General features: G+C 40.5%; 1 protein-coding gene across 1 annotated transcript; it reads right to left on the reverse strand.

Annotated features, from left to right (window-relative positions):
* Positions 1-3,549: 3,549 nt before the first annotated feature.
* Positions 3,550-20,362, reverse strand: LAPTM4A (lysosomal protein transmembrane 4 alpha). Its single transcript, XM_040622916.1, has 7 exons — positions 20,113-20,362; positions 12,492-12,612; positions 9,136-9,212; positions 8,918-9,040; positions 6,017-6,112; positions 5,162-5,260; positions 3,550-4,174 (listed from the first exon to the last, which is right to left on the reverse strand). The coding sequence occupies exons 1-7, from the start codon at positions 20,221-20,223 to the stop codon at positions 4,100-4,102; spliced, it is 702 nt and encodes a 233-aa protein (XP_040478850.1). The 5' UTR covers positions 20,224-20,362; the 3' UTR covers positions 3,550-4,099.
* Positions 20,363-21,751: the final 1,389 nt, after the last annotated feature.

Raw genomic sequence — 21,751 nt, forward strand, 5'->3', positions numbered from 1 at the left:
ATAATCTATTAGCTGTGTAAAGTTTGTAGAGACAAAGTATTTCATTCCCTACACATTTACCACCTTCCCTTTCCCTCCCAATTCTGTGGGGGCCACTGTGCCAAGTGTTGCAGATGGGAAAAAGAGTAGAGTCTCATCTCTAAATTGTTCGCTAACAGAGACACTGAAAATAAAACATGAGCTGTAATGGAGGGATGTCCCAGGTGCTAGAAGAGGAGGAAAGGAAGCAGGCCGATTGAACAAACCATTCTTCAAAGCGAATTCCTTGGTAATCCATTTGCCAAATGATCAAAAGAGAAAATGGCCAATTTACAGAATTTACCTAATTTACTAAAACCTTCTAAGTAATATTATAAATACCTCAATATATATAGACGTACTCTTTGAGGACTTGCTGGAAGTCAGTCTGCTGTTGTGCTAAGCACTGTACACATTGCCTTCTCTTAGGAAGTTATATGGTGCTTACTAAAGCTCACAGAGGTCAAGTAACTTGGCCAGACTCACGCAGTAAATCAGTGGCAGAAGTGAATTTTAAAAAACCAAGGTTGTCTGAATCCAGTGTCTGATTTCTCAACAGCTCCACTATACGACCTGCTTCATAGTATCTACGGATTTTTTTTATGTGCTAGGCACTGTTCTGGATTCTGCACATGAATTACATCACTTATTATTTATAACTCAGAGTTAGTGGAGTCTTTTTCTAGATGAGAAAACAGATTCAGAGAAGTTATACCACAAGTCCTTTTAGGACTCATCTATTTGAAACCCTCCAGTAGGTTCCCCAGCTACTAAAACAGGCATCATAATGACATACAGTGGCCAACCCAACACCTCCCCAAGCTCACGGTCTACTGCCCTGGGCTCTCCTCCCTTTCCACTCTCCTCGCTCAAGAAGGTTCTTCTTTGAACACGCCAAGCGTGCTCCTGTAGATCCCTCCGCCTAAATTCTTCCTCCTTCAGGCTTCATTCAAATCACCTTATTCCAAGTGTGGCCCTTCCTGACAGCCTTTAGAATTGTCCCCACCCCATCCTACTTTCTTGTCTCCTTTTCTCCATACCTCTATCACTAACTTACTATATCGTTTTAAATCATCTGTTTCTCCCCACTAAGAGGAGACCAGGAAAATTTTTTTTTTTTTTTTTTTTTTTTTACTGTTTTGCCCATCACTATGTCTCTTGCACTTGGAACAAATTACAGGCTCAAAAAACATACCCGTTGAGTTAAACTTTAGCTGAGGGTTAGTGTGTGAATTGGGTACTGTACCCAGCAGGTAATCCCTAAGACCATCCTCCTTCCATTACATCATATGCGCCAATGATGCCAGAGAAAACACACGCTCCAGTGAGCTCAATTTTGGAAACAAGGCTCTCATGGGGCTCAAGTTTTGTTTGATAGGCCTCAGAAACACTTGAAACTATATGAAGCCACATTCAGTAAATGTTCAGAAAGTGAAGCAAGAAGCGCAGAGTGGACAAAAGCAGATGGAGGTGAAAAAGCTACAAAAGGAAATTGAACAGATAACAAGGATAGGCAAAACTCAGTGAAAAGCTGTGAAAGCCAAGAGGTTGGGCAGTCAACAATGTTGGATGATAAAAGCCAAAACTGAGATTCGAAAGCATTAACAAGGGGGCACCTGGGTGACTTAGTCAGTTGAGCATCTGACTCTTGATTTCAGCTCAGGTCATGATCTCAGGGTCCTGGGATCAAGTTCCACCTCCGGCTCTGCGCTTAGCAGGGAGTCTGCTTGGGATTCTCTCTCCCTCTGCCCCTCCCCCAGCTCGCACTCTGTCTCTTGACGGATAAATCAATCTTAAAAAAAAAAAAAAGGCAGCAGCAAGCAAGCAAAACAGAACTTTGTGATTTAGGAAGGCATCAGATCTCAGGAGACTATTCTGTGGGAATTTCAGAGGCAGTGCCAAACTCAGAAGTCAGGATGGTGGGATTTATGAGCTCCTTACTTAAGCTGAAGTTGCTTCCTATTTTAAAAAACTAGGCCAAACGTCTAAACATTTATCTTTCCGTGTTACCTCTGAATTTTAGAATCAAATATACTAAACTACTACCGTTTTTCTCCAAAACTTGCAGAGGGAAAAAAAATTACCTTTTTAAAGCAAGCAATTTTGGCATATTCAGGAAGATACTTAACTGTTATGTGACAACAAATTTCCCTTTACTGGAAACATGATCCCTTAACAATCCTAAGTTTTTCCCCTACCTTAGGGAAAATGATTGGATTTAACACATTGTGACTTTTCTTCATAAGGTCCAAGGCCTGTGTCCTTTTCCAGAAGATAATCCTACTTCAAATGAAGTCATGATTAGAGGTCACGATGGCCCACCATTTCCACTCCAGGAACAACAGGGCCCAGTTGGGCTCACTGAGCTTGGCTATGGATTGCAGGCAAATGCCACTCCCACCCCCAGCCCTAAAAGGAGCCCCCCAAGTCAAGGTCTTGATGTGTTCACATTTTGATGCAACTGTACCGTTAATAAAGAGCTATTAAGAGTTTGGTTAATATCATAACACTGCTTAGCATGATCTTCAACAGAGAACACAAACCAACAGTAATAACTAAGGAAACCTGATGGATCTGAGATTTCTATTTCAGTTTTTATAAAGAAACGAAGTGAGACCTAGCCCAGAAAAGTTATCCCCAATTTTGAAATGTTCTAAAATCATTAAGATCAGTAAAATATACTACCCACAACTGGGTATACTCCCAGACACAACTGTACTACCTTTCTAAATATAAAGTTTACTCTTTATTTTGGTGACGGCAGGTGTTTATAAAAGTGAGATTGCAGCCAAACAATTCCGTTAGCCCTTTAAGAAGTGTGTAAAATACGTTCACGTGTCTATATGGTCGATGTGTATAAGGCCACTACTGCTACATTCTTAGCAGATGCAAGATGGAGTATTTTCAGGAGAAAAGTTTCGGTTGTGTGGTCTATAAGGTGCAGTTCACTTGCTTTCTCTTTGGCTCCCCTCTGAAGGTCAACTGATGTACTTTTTAATGATTCTTGAATTACTGAATTCTTTAAGATTTTTATTTATTCATTCGACAGAGAGAGAGCACACAAGCAAGGGGAGTGGTAGGCAGAGGGAGAGGGAGAAGCAGGCTCCCTGCTAAGCAGAGAGCTTGATGTGGGGCTCCATCCCAGGACCTCAAGATCATGACCCGAGCTGAAGGCAGACGCTTAAACAACTGAGCCACCCAGGAGCCCCTATTGAATTATTCTTGATGAACTCATTACCTAAATACTAAATGACCTCTACATAAAACAACAGCTTGCTGCCCTCATCATGTAATTCTTCTCCTAACAAACCGTCAATATTAATTTCTGGCCTGTGATTCAAATAATATCTTCACCATAACTTTAAATAATATTTGGGTTACTGGACTAAAGAAATGCTTTCTAATTAAGCCTATACTGTATTCTCAAAGTACCAAAAGACCCTGACAGTCTGAGTTTATTGTAATGGAAAATGTTAGATTCTATCTACCAAAAAAGGATAATGGATTTTTTTTAAAAAAATGACAACAGTAAATATTTAAGAGATTTATTAAAGCATCTTATCACAAAGATGGAAACACATACAAATTAGAAACATGCAACCGTCATCTTCCACAGTCAAGTTAAAATGTTATGTATTTTTCCTGTTTTCATAGCTGAAAACTTCCGATCTTATATCCAACTCACTCACCCTGAATATTTAAGTCATTCTTCCTGTAAGTATCCAGGGCAGCAAATAACCAAAATGCAAACTATTATATAAAGAAAGTGCAAAGTTAAAAAAGAAAATGTGTAGAGAATACCCACCCCTTCCCACCCCCCATTAAAGGCAAACAATGGCACTTTGCTCTTGCTTAACCTAGATTGTCTCCAAAAACTATTAAAATGTATAGACTTAATGACAAAAAACACCTGACTTTGAATAAGATGTCCAAAAAGCTTGTTAGTGTTTGAAAATAAATGCTTAAACAAAGGAAAATGTATTTTATATCAAACAAGTTTGAAGAGCCCTGTATTGCAGCATTCTGTAAAATAAACAAGACAAAAAGCTGGTATAGGGTTTATTGACAAAGGCAGATTTCTTCAGGCAGGTATGTAAGGAGGCGGTGGCTCTTTCTCAGGCATCTTCACGGCCATTTCATAGGTTGGCAAAACATACTGAAGAGAGAAAAAAATTCTATAGGACTTAAAGCACCTTTAAAATCCTACCTGGAATAATTCAGCTTTCAGATTTTAGCTGAAGAATTTGTGAGCTAAAAAGTTCCTGAGCACAGAGAGGACTGGTCACGAGGTGAGCGGTCTGATCGAAGACTGCTAAAGACGGAGGGATGGGGGGAGGGGCAGATTTTGCTTCTGAACGGACTCTGAGGCTACCAGAACACCTTGACAGGAAAGGAAGTAGGTGGCATGGCTCTCCCCTTCCCCCCACAGTGTGACTGACAAAGCCCCCAGTGCCTCCGGGGCTGCGAATCCAGGTTAAGGGCACCACAGAACCACGCTAAAGGAAGCCTCCGAGAAGATGCTGGATCCTGGATTTCATCAGAATCTATAATCAAAGGATCAGGCACTTCTATCATCTTCTAGGGTAAAGGGCTCATGTACGTAGGAGTGGCATTCCAACCCAAGTGACTCCAAGTGTGACAGGCTGGCCCTACAGGGGCCACATACATTCTACATGTTGAAAACCGGGAAAAGTTAATACAGCAGCAACTAAAGGGCCCCTAGACAGAGGCCTCCCCACACACTCACAGAACCCATGCATTCATCTCCCCACAGAACAACCAGCTTCCCCTTTCGATCATGTGGATGGTTTTTGAAAGCAATACAAGCTGCACGTGATGGTACCCCATCCTTAGAAGTTCCAGAAGCCACCAGCCTGGCATGGTTCACAGGGCTGCTTCCTGTCTGATCTCCCCTGCAAAACGCAACCCTCCTGGAGACTACCTAGGAGTGAAGCTGAATGAGCAGTGCAGGGGCCTCTCACCCACGCACCCAGGTTTCCAAAGGGAAATGCTGAATCTTGCGGATGTAAGCTATCCATGCCCAAAACCAGACATACGGCACTGAAGAGGAAGTCAAGATCTAGGCTCTTGAGAATACTCAATAATGGCTACTGAGGATATACTATATTAAAAGGTCATTCACCTGTGGAGGTGCTTCAAAGGCAGGGTACACGGCGATCTCTGGCATGTTTCTGTTGTTGATATATTTATAGCAGTTCCAAACACAGTTGATGAGATAAGCCTGAAAGAATGCAAACAAAATTTCCATACGCTAGAAACTCAACAGACTACCTGCTCTAAAATTTAGGTGACTTATGTTTTCCCCTACATGTGCTCTATGGAGGAGGGAACAGACACCCATTTGAACCTAGCACGGGCCAGGCCCTTTCCCTACCTGCTCACACTTAAATATCCCAAGTTTGATTGATAGCATTTTACAGAGAAACCAGAACTGGGGTTTTAATTCAGGTCTGATAACCACTGTGCTGCAAAAGAAATTCTGTCTCTGAACCTTTGGAATTTTAACAGATTTTCAATCAAATCATGAACTACTTCCAAAAACAAGATGTTCCTTACACTTAGAAGGATCCTAGCATTTCCAACCACTCTCCGGAAACAAGAGGGAGGACATCCCCCAGATGCTACCTTTACTACTATGTCAGAATAAACATTGTCGGGGCGCCTGGGTAGCGCAGTCGTTAAAGCGTCTGCCTTCGGCTCAGGGCGTGATCCCGGCGTTCCGGGATTGAGTCCCACATCGGGCTCCTCTGCTGGGAGCCTGCTTCTTCCTCTCCCACTCCCCCTGCCTGTATTCCCTCTCTCGCTGGCTGTCTTTCTCTCTGTCAAATAAATAAATAAAATCTTTAAAAAAAAAAAAAAAAAAAAAAGAATAAACATTGTCCCCTAACTGTGAACCAGGAGGAGAAAAGGCAACAAAAAAGTTTAGATGAACAGTGTCAGTCTAAGTGGCCACCCAAATATTTAGTCAGCAACTCACCTTAAAAATGATGAATAAGACAAAGAACACAAGAACAATGAAGAGGAGGCAGCTGGAGTCCAATGCCAGGAGGTCATCTTTGTAGGGAAAATCAGGCTATAAAAAAAAGCGGGGGTGGGGTTGGAGAGGTGAACAGGCAGAGTAGAGAGGATTTTTAGGGCAGTGAAACTATTCTGTTTGATACCACAGTGACTACTGTCCATCATCACACACCTGTCCAATCCTACAGGATGTACACCACAAGTGAACCCTCAAGTCGACGACGAACTGCGCGATAATGATGTGTCCATGCAGGCCCATCACTTGTAACAAATGGACCACTCTGGTTTGGGACGTGGACAGCGGGGGGAGGTGGGGGGGCACTTTCCATTCAGTTTTGCCGTTAACCTAAAGCTGCTCTAAACCATGACATCTATACACTAAACACACACACACTCGTAATTCAGCTACGCCACCTGCACTTCACTGCAGTCTAGAGAGCACCTTAAAAATACCAAAGTCAGAACTGATTTCCAATAAAAACTTACAAACAGAATTAAACTCATGGTACCTTTAAGCCTCATCATCATCAACGCATGCCACCGAACACTTAAAACACATCTGTATACTGCTGTCCAAACTGAGCCAATCTTCTCTTTACTTTTCACTATTCTACATCTTTCTGGCCTTTGGAAAACACGATGTCCTGTATACAACTGCAGATTTGCCCCTGAGTCACCAAGTCCAGAGGTGCTAAGCTTAGATCTAAGTTCCGTGGGTCATTTAGTCCTACCTCGGGAAATTAATTTTTCTAAAAGCCAATCATCAGTCTCAATGCTCACCAGAAAGGGGCAAAAAGGTGCACGTCCGTGGTTACGAAAGCAGGCAAACCTCTGTGACTTACTGCAGATATACTACATTCTACTGCTGAGGGTCAACTTTATTTACTCAAGTATTTATTCAGCATTTATCATATACAAGGCAATAAGCAGGGTTCCAGAAGGGCATTAAGAAAGGATAATTAAGGATTCACAAGCTGGCCAACAGAGAAGGTACTTGCCAGTCTGAGAGACCAAATGAACATAAGAGAGGGGAGAAGCCACTGGGGTCTGTAAAAGGAATGGTAAAAAAAAAAAAAAAAAAAAAAAAAAAAAAAAAAAAAAAAAAAAATCATTCTAATGTTCTCCTTTAAAGCTCATCTAGTTTTTAAAAACATATGTTTTTGATGGAAATGTCAACACAAAGGCCCAAATAATTTTTATAAAAAAGCAGCATGCAAAATCCCAAAGGGCCAAAAAAGAAAAAAGTACCCGCACACACCAACTCCAAACCAAACTAAGTGTCTCCTTGGGACAAAACTGTTCTTTAAGCCTTCATTTATAAATAGAAAGACAAAAACTGAATGGGACCAGTTCGTGGGGGAATGCTATAGCTTTTATTCAGGAGGTTTCCAATTTTTCAGCTAGGCATGACATGATAAGAGAGATTAGAATGAGGAACCTTCTGACCCCGGCCAACCAGGACACTGCGCCCTGCCCCCAGCTGCTTCTCTCCCGCTCATCACATGCTGCTTTGCTTCCCTAAGTATATGTGCCAACCACAGTGGTCAAGTTATAGTCCTCTGACTACACACTGAATGTTCCTTCCCGCCTTGAAGGGTCTCTGTGACCTGGAACATCTGCTTCTGTATCTTCCCTGTCCTAATTCCTATTCAGACTCTTGAGGGCAATTCAAGCCTTGCTTCCCAGCCCACATCTGCCACCCATGGGACATCCACTCACGCAGCCTACACTTTTCCTTCACAGCTTTTTACCACAGTTTTAATGCAGTAATTGTCAATTTTCCAGTTCCCTACTAGCAAGTAAGTTCTGCTGACGTATTCCAAAACTGCAGCAGAGTGCCTTGCATGTAAGAAGCAACCACCAAATGTTTTCTGAATGAATGATAAATTTGGTGGTATGCAAGATGGAGCAGGCAGAAAATCTGGAAGCAGGGAGAAAATTCCTAAAAGACAGCATTTTTGAAATGCACTTTCATTTATCTGGATTCCACACCTCCTTCCAGACCTTACTCTAGCCCAGCGGGTTCCCTGCCACTTTATCACACAGCGTTAATCTAAGCTCCACACTAATGCTGTCCTTGGGACAGTTCTAGTTCATTATCACAGATACCTCTTAATTCCCCCAAATCCGTGGGCCGCTCCTTGGAGAGAGAGAAGCTATGTTTGTATCTACACAATTCACTCAAATAGAGCAAAGGCTACAGTAAACACTCAAATATTAGCTTATCTGCAAAGGAAAAAGGGGAAGAGTGACAACAGCATTCAGGTTCCCGCGACAGCAAGCTGCTGGGAGCGGCAGCACACACCGCAGGCAGCATCGGGAGCGCCGCCCAGCTCCTTCCCTGAGCGCTCCACCCAGCATCTCCGCACCAGCCGCTGAGCGGGGAGCTATGTCTGTGAGCATCTTGACCTCAATTTATTTTGTGCATCCTTGGGTATCAGAAAAGACTAAGAAGATTATCTGGGGGGTCTGGGAACAAACATTTACAATATTTCAGCTTATAAAAGATTTCACAGGAATGCTCTACTTCTGAAGAGAGGGAAAAACCTCTAGAGCCCAATTATTATACTACTAGTATACTCAAAACAAAAGTTGAACTACTCCTTACGTTCTAGGATATCCATCTTTAGAGACCTTTAATACTGGAATATCCAAATGGTACTAGTAAGAAGATATTCTACCTGTATCTTACTGGTTTCACCACAGTAATTAAGAGTAGTAATAATTATTTTAAAACACTTTAAAAAAGACATAGGGTACATTAAAATAAAATACAAATAGTACCAAAAGCTGACTCAAAATTTCAATTTAAATATTTTACTTAAAATAAAGAAAACAAGTTTAATTAATACACACTTACTAATTGATCCAGATACTCTTTGATTCTTGGCAAGTAAGTGAGAGAACTGATAGCAACCAGGCAACTAAGAACGAAGTCAAAAAGCCGGTAACAGAAGAATGGAATCAGCCAACCCACTTGATACTGAAGGCAAAAAATAACAACCACAACATCACAACAAATTCAAGTACCACTCAGTAAAGGTCAAACTCTAAAAGTCGAAAACACAGGATACTTACAGAAATGGCTCCATATACCAGCATTGAACTGATTATAAACATAAGAACAGAGACGGCAAAAAGAACGCAGGCATTATCTAAGAAAACAAAAACAAAAATCTAATTAAGCTACTTACATAACAAAAAGAACAAAACTCTTCATGACAAAATAATGTTTTAAAGTTAGCTTAAAAAATGAGTATTTTCAAGGCTGGCTATGAAGAAATCTAAGACCAACCCTGCTAAGAAAAAAAAAAAATCTGTCTCAGCATTAAGTAATGACGTTTGAGGAATTCACGCCTTTTTCTCCTCTATTAAACTGGCTACAACTCACTGACTCTTCTCCACTAATCACTCAGCTAAGGAGACAGATCTCTGCCCAGAGTCTAAGAGTCGGAGGGTGTGCAAACAGAGAATTATAATCCAATGTGGCAAGTGCCACAACAGAAAGAGAAACGATTAGCTTTCCCAGGGGATCAGGAACAAAAATACGAAATGACACAAGTTGGGTCTTGTGAGCTAAGCAGGGTTCCACAGGAGGGAAAGGCTGGCACTTGCTTGAAAGACACAGATGTATTAAATACAGAGCATTACAGCTGTCCCCTCTGGCCTCAAATGAAATACACAATCAGAAATTCAAGGTTCTCCATTAACCTCCTCTCCCCCATCCCAGCATGTGAACTCACTGCTCCCCATTCCCTCCTCATGATTTCTCTGCTACTTTACAGGGCTTTTCTTTGTTCCCCACCTCTTTCTCAGGTTGTCCCCTTCCTCCACATTATCCAAGTTCATTAATTATCTCATAAAACACTAGAGTAATCTCAACAATACTAAGTCACAGTCGACTTGAGTTTCCTAGCAAAGATCTAAAGTTAACTCTTTGACTCTGGATAGATTGAGAACCAGAAGGGTACTAATAATGATGATTAGAATAATTGCCAAATATTCCCACTATTAGACAAATGTCATCTATCATCTTGTCACTTGGCAGTACAAACACCATCAATATCTGGCACTAAACTAGGTAAGAACAGCCCTCTTTAAATTTTTCTAGAGGATATCCTCTAGATGCCCTATAGCATAATAGGGGAGAAATGGGATGACGGGTGAAAAATACATACATAATACTGAGAACAAGAGATGCTCGGATATTTGTGAGTCAACAAAGCAAACGAAATACGGGGGCTAAATACCCAGATATGAACCTCAAGTTTCCAGCCACCACCACATTCAAGAACCTCCTCCAGGGGGCCCCAAGTGTTCACCCATTCATTACCAATGTGAACATAAATTCATATTTGAAAAACAGCTTGTATATGTTACAGAAGCATTTCATATATATTGAGTGTCGTATTCTGTTTCACTGATTAAAAATAACTGATCGTGAACCTTATTATTTAAGATCAGCCAGCAGGCTGGGGCGCCTAGGTGGCACAGTCGGTTAAGCGTCTGCCTTCGGCTCAGGTCATGATCCTAGGGTCTTAGAATCGAGCCCTGCATTGGGCTCCCTGCTCAGCGGGAAGTCTGCTTCTCCCTCTCCCTCTCCCTCTCCCCTGGCTTGTGCGCACATGTGCACACGAGCTTGCTCTCTCTCTCAAATAAATAAATAATCTTAAATAAAATAAAAATAAAATCTTAAAAAAATAAAAAAGGCCAATGATCAGAACTTAACTTGCCACTATAACACCGGGTCATGGGAAAGTCAACTTTCCACTTCCAAAGAGACAAAAACTACCGTATGACCAAGTACTATGCATTTTTATATTCTGCCAAGAATAGGCACTTCAGCAGAACTGTAACCAACACAAGTATGATAACGAATATATCTGATTCTGTCTACAGCAGGCACAGCACTCACACAACATGCAGGAAACCCAGGACTCCATCCCTGCAGCTCTAGCCAAGGCAGCCAGTCGTACAGACCTACAAGAATGTCAATAGCCATAAATCTTTTTCTACACCTTGATTTTAAGAGAAACATATGCTGACACTGCAGGCTGAAAAAATGCTGACATTATCAGGTTTTGTATCATTTTACAGCCTAAAGTACCAAAAATAGCTATTAAAAACTAATGTTTTACTCATCATTTTATTTTGATTTTTAAACAGAAATAGACTAACTCGAAGAAAAAACAAACACCAGGAGGGATGTTTCTAATATGTTCTTGGTATCTCTTTTATCGCATTTAATAAAAAAACTAAAGGATTATATATCTGAATAGACAATCAGTAGACTCATTTAAAAAGCACTTAAACACAGTGCAAACAACTGTCAGTGTTTTCACACTACAATGTCAACAGATGGCCACAAAACTCTACTTGAATCCTAGAAATAGCAGTTAGCCCTGTGGACGAGTGAATTATTTGAATTAACAACCAAAATTTTTTAAAAAACAACTTCATAAATTTATCAGAGAAGATCATAAATGTAATAAAGCTCAAGAATTTATAATAAAAGCTAACAAACCTAAAAATATAACCTAGATCCTGTAACATTATAAATATACAGGAGTACTCAGAACATTTCCTGAAGTGAAATTTTAAACGTGCAAAAACTTTGCACTGGAAAGTTTGAGGCACAATTTTCTGTTCAAATATTAAATTTCTAACATTTATAATATAAAATCTTTTTTATTTCTTATTATTTGAGAGAGAGAGAAACTGTGAGAGCTCATGAGCAGGGGGAAGGGCAGAGGGAGAAGCAGACTGCCTGCTAAGCAGGGAGCCAGATGCAGGACTCATCCCAGACTGGGATCATGACCCGAGCCGAAGGCAGACACCTAAAGGACTGAGCCACCCAGGTGCCCAATATAAAATCTTAACTAGAATTTTTCTGCACCAGTTTTTTAGAGAAAGATAATGAAAATGCTATCAGAGAATAAACAGGTTTAAAAAGGTAATTTCCATGAATGCCTTCTATTTTTAACTCCAACATCGTCTTCCTTAATCTATATGATTGAAATATACTTGGAATTGTGACGCTGAGCAAAAAATTTCAGCAAATATTCCAATAATTCCTATTTCCTATTTTCCTATAAGCTCATTTTCTCCCATCCTCTACTACGCTTGCCAGCAGACCTTAAAGGCTTACAAGTCTTTTTATAATTTCTTATCTCCACAGCACTGACAAAAATCAAGGTATACAATGTATATTTCTCAAAAAATCTTCTAGTAGTCCATAACATTTTCTGGCCAGAAGTGCTCAATTACAATTCTCACTGAATATCTTTGAAAAACCCACAAAAACACTTTTATGCCTCAGCGAGTAGAATAACTTAAATACAATTTAACCAATCCTCTAAATAATCTGTGTGTGTGTGTGTGTGTGTGTGTGTGTGTGTGTAATTAGCAGGAGATACTTTCAACTAAAAACATACCAGCCATTCTCTCAGATGAATAGTAATTGCCAATGACTTCATACTGAATGTTGACAGCTGGCATTGAGTTTGGATGAGTTACTTCCACGGTCAGCAAAATTGCCATCAATAGGTTTACCACCTGTAAAAGATAAGATGTTACCAATTATATTATTAATCAGGAAACAGTCTTCACCACAATCTTTACGTCTTCCCACGTTTACACCGTTTTACTTGCAGTAACAAAGACAGAAAATAGTAGCAGACTACCTGTAGATAAAATATGCAATACCCTTCTAAAAATAAGTATTTCTTAAAGTATAAACTTAAACGTTTCAGAGCAAAGATGTGTTGACTGACCCTGTGTTAATAAATGGCAAAACAATTAAAAGAAATCATTACAAACTGTTCATGTTCTGAGTCATGTTATTTATTCATACACCAATCTCAGAATTTCTGGGCTTGAAGTAACTACGGTTCATCCAATCTACTTATTCATCAGGATAAATATAATACCCACCAGTTAAGTAAACAGTGATCCAACAGATAAGCCTGACACTCCTCTACAGTATGTCCTATCTAATGATAGAAAGCTATTTCATTTCCTCTTGGGCCTGACTCAAATGCTTAAAAGACTTTCCAAGATTTTAACTATGTCATTTTGACTTTCACCTACTGGCCTTAGTTCTACCTTTTGAAATAACGTGCTCCCCTTTTTGAGTAGGTGCTCCTCTAACACCTAAGGGGAGCTGACATGGGCCTCCAAATAATCTTTTCTAGAATAAACATTCAGGTACTTCAACCATTTCTCTAATGGTTTAACACTGTCCACCTACCTCACTACCTCCTTTCTGCTCTCCTCTAGACACACGCTGCAGTTTGTTGGCCATACCAGAAAATGAAGTCAACCTGGTCAGGGCACACAGGGATCTTGGTTCCTACAGCCCAAGTTAATGAATTTCAACTAGCATAGCCCGAAATCACACTGCTTTTTCACACATGATCCTGCTAAGCTACCACCTGAACCTGCAGACTTAGATCCAGAGGCCCAAGCATAAGCCCTTACACACCTGCAAGGGAATTTCATTGTATTATATTCTTGCCTGTCAAGATATTCTGGATCTAGATTTGGACACCCTACAGATTTCCTATCTCTTTTAGCTTCCAGCAGTTGAAAATAGGATCAGCATGGAATCTGTATCTCCATCTCAGTCACTAGTAAAAGAGAACTGGGCCAAGTGCAGGAGATGTCCAGCGGTTGTCCTCTTCCCATTAGCCAGCAATCTTTGCATAAAATTCCTTATCACTTTCGGAGAAACATCTTGCTTGAGTCTTTGTCAAACTTCTTGCTTAAATTCCATCATAATATCTTGTGAATTTTCCTAATTTACCAGGGTTGTAACTCTATTTAAAGAAGAAATTATCTATGCCTCTAGTGGTTAGTGAACCCCTACAGTATCCCAGGAAGCACCCCTTCCCTGAGGTGCTCAAAAACAGTCCTGTTGATGATTCAATACAGAAACCACCTAGGACTGGAGTCAGGCTTCTCTATCTCAAAGTTCACAGAATCTGTCCTCTTCCCTTCATGAAAATCTCCATATTTGATACTTTTAAAAAAACATTAGAGCCTTATCATCAACAGTACTTTAAACAAACTCTGTTATGTGGCTCTCTCCTATTGGTCCTGAATGAAAAATAAGTTTCTCAGTTGAAGGCACTTCACATTCTCTAAGACAAGCAACCCAAGTTTTACCATTCAATAAGACTAGGAAATCTAAACAATGTCACAATATCAAGTTCAGAATCAACTGACATTTACTGAGGATATACTATCTACCAGGCATATTCACATACATTACTTCACTCACTCCTCCCAACAACCTGGTGAAGAAAAAACTACTAAAGCCCATCTGCAGATAAGAAAACTAAGTTTCAGCAAGTGAAAAAACTTGTGGTAAGTTCACTGATACGGTGGAGGAGACAGCTAGGATACAAACCTGTTTCTTCTTAAGACAACCTGCTTCGGAGCACCACACGATTACTTATACCCATTCCTAAGCAACTTCTGTTTTGAGGTCTCTCCAACAGAAACTATCATCTAAGGTTATAAAATGTTTATACTTTACTGTCCAAATAAATATGTTCAGTTAACATGCAATGCTCAAAAGCAAGGTACTTTATCCTTCAACTCCCGAAAGGTCTCACAAAAGACAAGCAGGGTGGCTCCCTGGTTGAAGGCTGATTTTTTCATTTTCATTGCAATGGGCTTTGGCTACCATGTAGGAGCTCATCCAACTAGGTAAATTAATTATTGAACAATTAGATATAGCTACTGAAACTTTATAGGTTCTGTGTATGAAAATCAGTTTGAAATCAATTCAGCAAACTATTCTTTGCTAACCACCATATATAGTTAAAAACTCTGCATAGTACAGAAAAAACATTCTCATATCAAGAAAAACACATGAAACTCAATAACTAAATGAAGGAAATGACACAATCAAAATTATTTAGGAGTTTAATTTTCCCTTCCTAAATATTTTTATTGCACGTAGGACTTAAAAAATCTATTTCCTCTCACATGGATAAGCCACAGACTCATCCACTATTATCTTCTTGCAATATTAATGATACTTCAAATTTCACTTCACTGTCACAACCCTGAGTATTAAACAAAAATCATAGCTCTAACCAAAAGGACCAAGAAACGATCAAATAAACTGCAGTGTTACTTCTTTAAAAGCTCACACAATTCAAATCTTCACTGAGTTAATTATATTCCATTAGATCACTATATTTCATTAGAACTTCAACCTACATTTTAAAGTACTAACCTGGAAAATCCATCCTTGTGATCTTAAACTGAGCACCCATCCAGTGCTCCTATTTAGGCCCTGTGATATTCACTTTTGATTACAGTCGATACTTTACTAAATTCCACAGAGAATTTTTCAAAAAATACAAAAATTCAACTTTATAGTCTTGCAATATAAAATTTCTCTGAAAATAACAAGTATGCACAATTTCAGGTCTTTATTCCCAATTGATTTTTTCCTTTTATTTATTCAGGAAAAATGTAATTAAAATAATGATTAATTTCTAAACCTCTCAATATGGAGGCACAGAATACAGCAAATATGTTAACGGCATGGGCTATGGACATCCCATTCAACGTAGAAGCAGTCCTGTAAATTTATTGGGCCAAATTATACAGTTTGCATTATTTTTGCAAGCCTTTTGCACACCTTGTATAAGTAAACAATTACAAAAACCAGATGTGTAGATTTTGTTACAAAGAACAGTTATCAGACCCATGAAGTACTCAGCCTCCAGAAAGGAATTCCTCTTTGCTTTCTCATCTCACTGCCACACCCATCCCAGGAGATTCTTTGGGAGCTGGTTTTTGTTTTAAATCATTATTCTTTAGGTTCCCACGGTATATTTTGCCACAACCCACTATCTGCCGAGACTATAATTAAAACAATGTACGTGCTTCAGGGCATCCTGATAAGGGTCCCACAGGCAGAGTGAGTCTCCACTGGGAGCAAGTCACTGAAGCACTCTCAGCAGATAAAGACCAAAATGGCCAATCTCTATAAAAATTGTTAAATGTTTCACATACATATAAACTTTGTTGTACTGGTATGTGCAGTTACAAATGAGTTTTCCTGCTACTTTTGGGAGGAGACAATTTTACAAATGTCTAATGAATACTTCAGATGTTCTAATTAACAAGCTAGCTACTATACACATTTTATAGAGTAAGACCTATCATCTTTTTCCCTCAAGGAGAACATCTTGTGGGGGAGAAAAATAAAAAGATAATCATTAGTAATCATGTAATAAGTACTATTTAATAAGCACAGACAAGCGGTATGTAGAAACTTTTCCAGGTACACAGTGAGGAAATCAGATCTCTCTGGCTGTGAAACAAGAAAAGCTTCACCAAGAAAACATTTGAGCTAACCATTAAAAAATTAAACGGAATTGGCAAAGTGTTGTTAAAAGTCACAGCTGGGTGATGAGTAAATGGGAGATGTTAATACTATCTCACTATCCTTTATATTTGAAATTTTAATAAAGTTTAAAAAAAGTGACTTGGGGGAGGGGAAGAGATAGCTCATGCAAAAGTACTGAGGCACAAAAAAGTGTTTGAGGAAAAATACCAACTTTGAAATATAAACAGGCTTTACCCTTATTTAAAGAAACCAGGAATGAGGACTGAAAAGGAACAGAGCTTGAGGAAAGCAGTCTTCTCTCCCAACTATAAACTTCAGATTGTTTATGTCTGACACATTCATGAAAAATTAGCCATATATTAAGTCTTTCCAAGACCTAAAATTATTACAAATGCTTAAAATGTATTCTTGTAACACAACATCAACCATGAAGGACAGTCCTATAGCCCACCTGTAAGCCTATTTTCAATTATTCAATGAACATCTGAAGTTATACTATGTAACAAGTTTGTGTGAAATCATCTGGCTAAATAACAGAGAAAACAATTTTAGGAATGCCAGAATTTAAACTAGAGCTCATTCTGAAATTCTGTATAACTTAACCAGGGATTAGGCTTCTTTCCAATCTAAAACGCCAAAAGCTAACACTTCAGGGCTGGCACCTCTCTGGCTCCAGCTTCTTTACATCCTGCACTATTTAATACCACAGAATTTATACTTCAGTACACAATGTTAGAATGGCCTTAACACTAGACCAGTTGCCAGAAAGCAATGACACTGTATCAGATACCTTCATTGACACAGTGTCTTCGCCCAGCAGGAGGGAGTGCTGCACCCCCCCCCCATCCCAGGTTTCAAACAGCACAGAGGCAATCTAAAGAGGATCATAAATACCCTCCCACCTGAAACTGAGGAAGGGAGGATCCTTGACAAGGTAATAGAGGAGGGAAGTGGCATTCTACCTCAGTCAATCTCTTATTACTTCTGTCTTAGTAAAGCAGCTTCCAGTAACAAAATACACTGTTTGGACAAGTCCTCTTTGTTAGAGGTATTATACTACACTTTTGTGTAGGTGGTCTTGTTCTCTAAAAGGTTACATGCCTTCCCAACTGACAGAAACTGTGTTTTTTATATTGCTATGGTACTAAAGCTACATTTTTGAAAGTCACCAACGAAACCAATGGCCTTTTCCCAATCCTTCATCCAATTAGAATCTGATGTTACTGACCACCTTTCTCCTCTCCCTTGTCACTGTACTGTTAAGTTTCATTCTTGTATATGTGCTCCAAAAATCTCTGTGATATCGTATCTTAAGGGCAGATATTCTCAAGACAAGAAACATCTGAGAGCCTTTGTGTGGCAGGTAACAGAAAAACAAAAGATAACAAGAAATGGCCCCAATGAATGTTAATTTATTCTTTCTGTATGTCCAATAAAGCCTTTTACATTGCAAATGATCAGTAAATCCCTTATATAAGACAGATTAATTGATCTTAGCAGCTTATAATGTTCTGCTAACCCAAAAGTCCATACAACGGGAAGAATGGCTATGGCCTCCTTCTAAAATTGTGAAAACTAAAGCAGGGGAAAAGGAAGAGATGTAAAATGTTTTCACGTCAAGTGCCTTCAGGGGAGAATAAATGCCCTTACTGAAGTTTTTCTCCCTGCATTTTGGGTTTTGCTGTATATAACTTGTATTTTTCCCTGCTATTCCTTTCATTTTTACGAGCTGTGCCCACAGCATACAAAAAAAGAAAAAATCTGCCTAGAAAAGACTGGAAAGAAATACAGCCAATTATAATCAGATGGTTGAAATTGGGATGGTGGTTATTTCCTTCTTGAGGAGGAGTAAGAAATCCTTTGTTCTGTGAATGGAGAGAAGAATCTAAGAAGAAACAGGAAGATTAGGTTTGCAGGCACGAGTCCCAGCTGATGGACACAATTTCTCAGTTCAGTAGCAGGGGAGGTCATCTGCTAGGGACGAGGCAAACAGGGTTGAGTAAGAGGCTTGAGGACCCTAAAGATTTGAACAATTCATTTAGGGGAATGGAAGGCAAGGCTAAGGACAAACAAAAGAAACCGAAGACCCAGATCCTTAGCAAAATGGAGAAGAGAGAAAAGGAAATTAGAAATGCAATGCTGCTATTGATATTAACTGATTAATGTCCAATATTACACATCAGTTAAAATATAAAAAGGGAATTTTTGAGGGTAAATCTGATATAATTATACCAATAAGATGATGTTTCTGAATATGAAAGTACAGGAAATATTAAAATAAACTTAGAAACAAGTAAGCCTACACATTCAAGTTGTTGTTTCTAATGTACGCCAATAAAGCAAAACTGTAAAACAAACAAACAAACAAACAAACCAGGATGGTCAGAAAAAAAAAATCCCTGGTCAGAAGTAGTCCCCTGGGGGTCAGCCATGAAATAGTATCTGCCTAACTAAGATTATTCTCAACTGGTGTTTGTTCAAATGGTAATGATTTCAAGGCACTGGGTAGGGAAATAATGATAACAGAGAAAGCCAAAAAGAATGTCATAAAGCTTTTCCTTTTTTGTAGTTCACAGAAGTTAACAGAAACCATACAGTATCACTAATGCCACAACCCTCCATACCAAAACAAAACAACCCCACGAAAACAACAACAAATTACAAAATCACTAGTGAAAGCAGCCAATCAAGTCAACAATATGAAAAGTTTGTCAAAGCTTCAGTAAATTCATTATAGCCTAAAGCTATCCCAAGAGAGTCATAAATTATCTTCGCTGTCTAGGGATACTGGAGATAGTGGTAAGAAATCACAAAAGTATTACTGGTGAACTACCAATCAGTAACACTGTCAACTTGGTTATGAGACAGAACTACATGGATCTTGGAACCCAGGAAATGCTAGTACATGTGGCTAGAACAGAAAAGGCTCTCAATAAAAGTCTCTTAAAAAACGGAGTAAAAAGCGTCTAATGGGCAAGGATTTTAAGTTGCACCAGGAAAAGGCAGAGCGAGTGTAAATCCTGGCAAAAGGTATTGCCTCCAAGAGAATCTCCAGATTTACAATACAGGCCTTTCTGCCTACATCACAAACACACTGTAACAAATAAAGTCCAGGAACCACAGGCAATTGCGTTACAGCTGGATCTTTCGATTTCCTTCCAGGAAAGACAATGTCGAAACTAGGCCGCATTTCTCAAGGTCCACTCCTTAATTGTTTCGTAGGGGGAAAAACTCCAGGGAGCACAGGTTGAAGAGTGTTCTTTCTGATCACGGGAAGTACAAAAAGGGCCGAAATCTGGTAGTTTCCATAACTCCCCACCAAATCCCAGTATCCATAGCCCTCCCACCTTCCCCTACTCCCCATCTTCCCCCCCCCCCACACACACACTCCCGCCCACAACGCCTCCGCTTCTCCCCACCCCGATCTTCTCCTCTAATTGGAGCCGAGGAACAATCTCCCCAGTCCTACCCACCCCCACTCCGATCCCTGGCCACAGTCCCCTCCGTCAAAGTTACAGCACCCTAAAAAGAGGCTCCCGTTTGCCTTCTCGCCCCACCCAACACCCCGTTTTGAGTCCCGCCCCCTCCCAGTGAACACTCCCTTCATTTCAGACCTGACTCCCCCACTTCCCGCTCATGCGCATTCCCCTGGGCCCCAACCATCCAGCCCCGCCCGCCCTTACCATGTACCAGGTCCCCAGGATGATCGTCCCGGTGCGGACATGGCAACAGCCGCAGCACCGGGTACTGTAGAACCGGTCGCTGCGGCTCCGTTTGAAAGTCATGGACACCATCGGGAATCTCACGAGCTTCGTTCTAGGATGGACCCCTGACAGACGCTTTCCGCCCAGAGGTCGAACCCAGAGAGCTCTGCCAACCTCCAAAACCAAACGACGCGTCTTCAAGCCCGCCCCCAACCCAGGCCCCAGCCAGCTCCTTCGCACCTGCGCACTGAGTGCCGAGCGCCGCTCTCGCGCGACCTCGGCTTACCCCTCTTCCTCCACCTTCCCAGCACACAGGCCAATGGAAGAGCGGAAAGCGGGGTGGACTCGGCTCCTGATTGGAAAGACTTGGAGATTGACAAGACGTCACGCCCAATCAGAAGTGCGACTCGCCTTAGCGCTAAAGGATCCTCGCCTCTTACGTGAAGACAAGGGCTGGCTCATAGGCCTAGAAAGGTTTGGGGTAACCTGGTAGTTTACCATCCCTGGAACGACAGCGGCATGAAAAGTGGCATTTAATGGGTAGAGGCAGAGACGAGATGGGTTGGTGGCAGAAAGGAGGCACGAAGGACTTTTTTGAGTGATGTCTCTGCCACGTACTGCCTCGGAGGCGTCACGGGACCGCGACTGCTCACGTGATGACCTTTGCGCGCAGCGCGATTATTTGGCTGGCCGGGGGCGGTGTCAGTGGGAAAGGGGCGGGGCTAATCCCTACTCTGGGGCGTTCCCCACTGCAGGAGTGGAAATTGGGGACTTGGAAGAGGAGTATAGGTTTAGGTTTACACACTCCCTCGCTCTGAAGGCTTCTGGTTGGGAGCAAAGAAATACCACCTAACTCAGGCAACTAAGAGGCAAGGGGATTGAGGAAAATAAAAGCAAGATAAAGTAGAACTGCTTAGTTGTTGGGTTTACACAGAGTGAGTGAGTTTTACTGGAAAAAATTGTGAAGCACATTAAAATGGACCAAAAGATTACTGGATGCCTTCAGTGAAAAACCAGCCATAGTCTTGACACACCTTTCTGGGTATCCTGATTCTATGTGGGCTGTCCATCTTTCTCTGGGGAACTCTGTACAACTCTATTATAGATAACTAATACCAAGAGGAAATACTCCTGTCCGTTGAACTGACATTGAATCTTAGCGCTCCTCGGAAAAAAGCATTTTGCATCTATTTGCAAATTCATCTTCTATTCACAATTTAACAATATGAGTACTTTAAATTCTCCTTTAAACTGGTTCTGTTACTGGTTTCCTCGTTGAGTAAGTAAAATCTTTGAGGCGTGTTCCTTTTGTATTTGTATGAGACTTAAGGCTTTTACCTTTTAAAAAAAAATACATGGTTTAACTCTTTGGCAAGTACACTTCCTTTTAAGGAATAGAAAGGCCTTCCTCTCTCCCAGGTACATTCTCAGATGGAGACCACTGTGGATTCAGAGGAAAGGTTATGGCACTGACATGGCTTCAGTGAACACTGCTTGAAGTTACATGTTAATTTGTTGATTATTTCGCCACTAAAATGTAAATTCTAGAAGAGCAGAGACTTTGTTTACTTCTGCAACATTGAAAGAATTGTCCATGGACAATTATCCTAGTTCGGAT

This window comes from Ursus maritimus, unplaced genomic scaffold (assembly GCF_017311325.1).
Source record: "Ursus maritimus isolate PB19 unplaced genomic scaffold, ASM1731132v1 scaffold_6, whole genome shotgun sequence".
NCBI classification, from domain to species: Eukaryota; Metazoa; Chordata; class Mammalia; order Carnivora; family Ursidae; genus Ursus; species Ursus maritimus.

Excerpts from the sequence above, each read along its gene's own strand:
- LAPTM4A (XM_040622916.1), bottom strand. The coding sequence starts at position 20,223 with ATGGTGTCCATGACTTTCAAACGGAGCCGCAGCGACCGGTTCTACAGT. Across the intron at positions 6,113-8,917 it reads AAGAGTATCTGGATCAATTA|CCTGATTTTCCCTACAAAGA; the intron begins GTAAGTGTGTAT and ends TTTTTTTTATAG. Across the intron at positions 5,261-6,016 it reads TCTTATTCATCATTTTTAAG|GCTTATCTCATCAACTGTGT; the intron begins GTGAGTTGCTGA and ends GCATTCTTTCAG.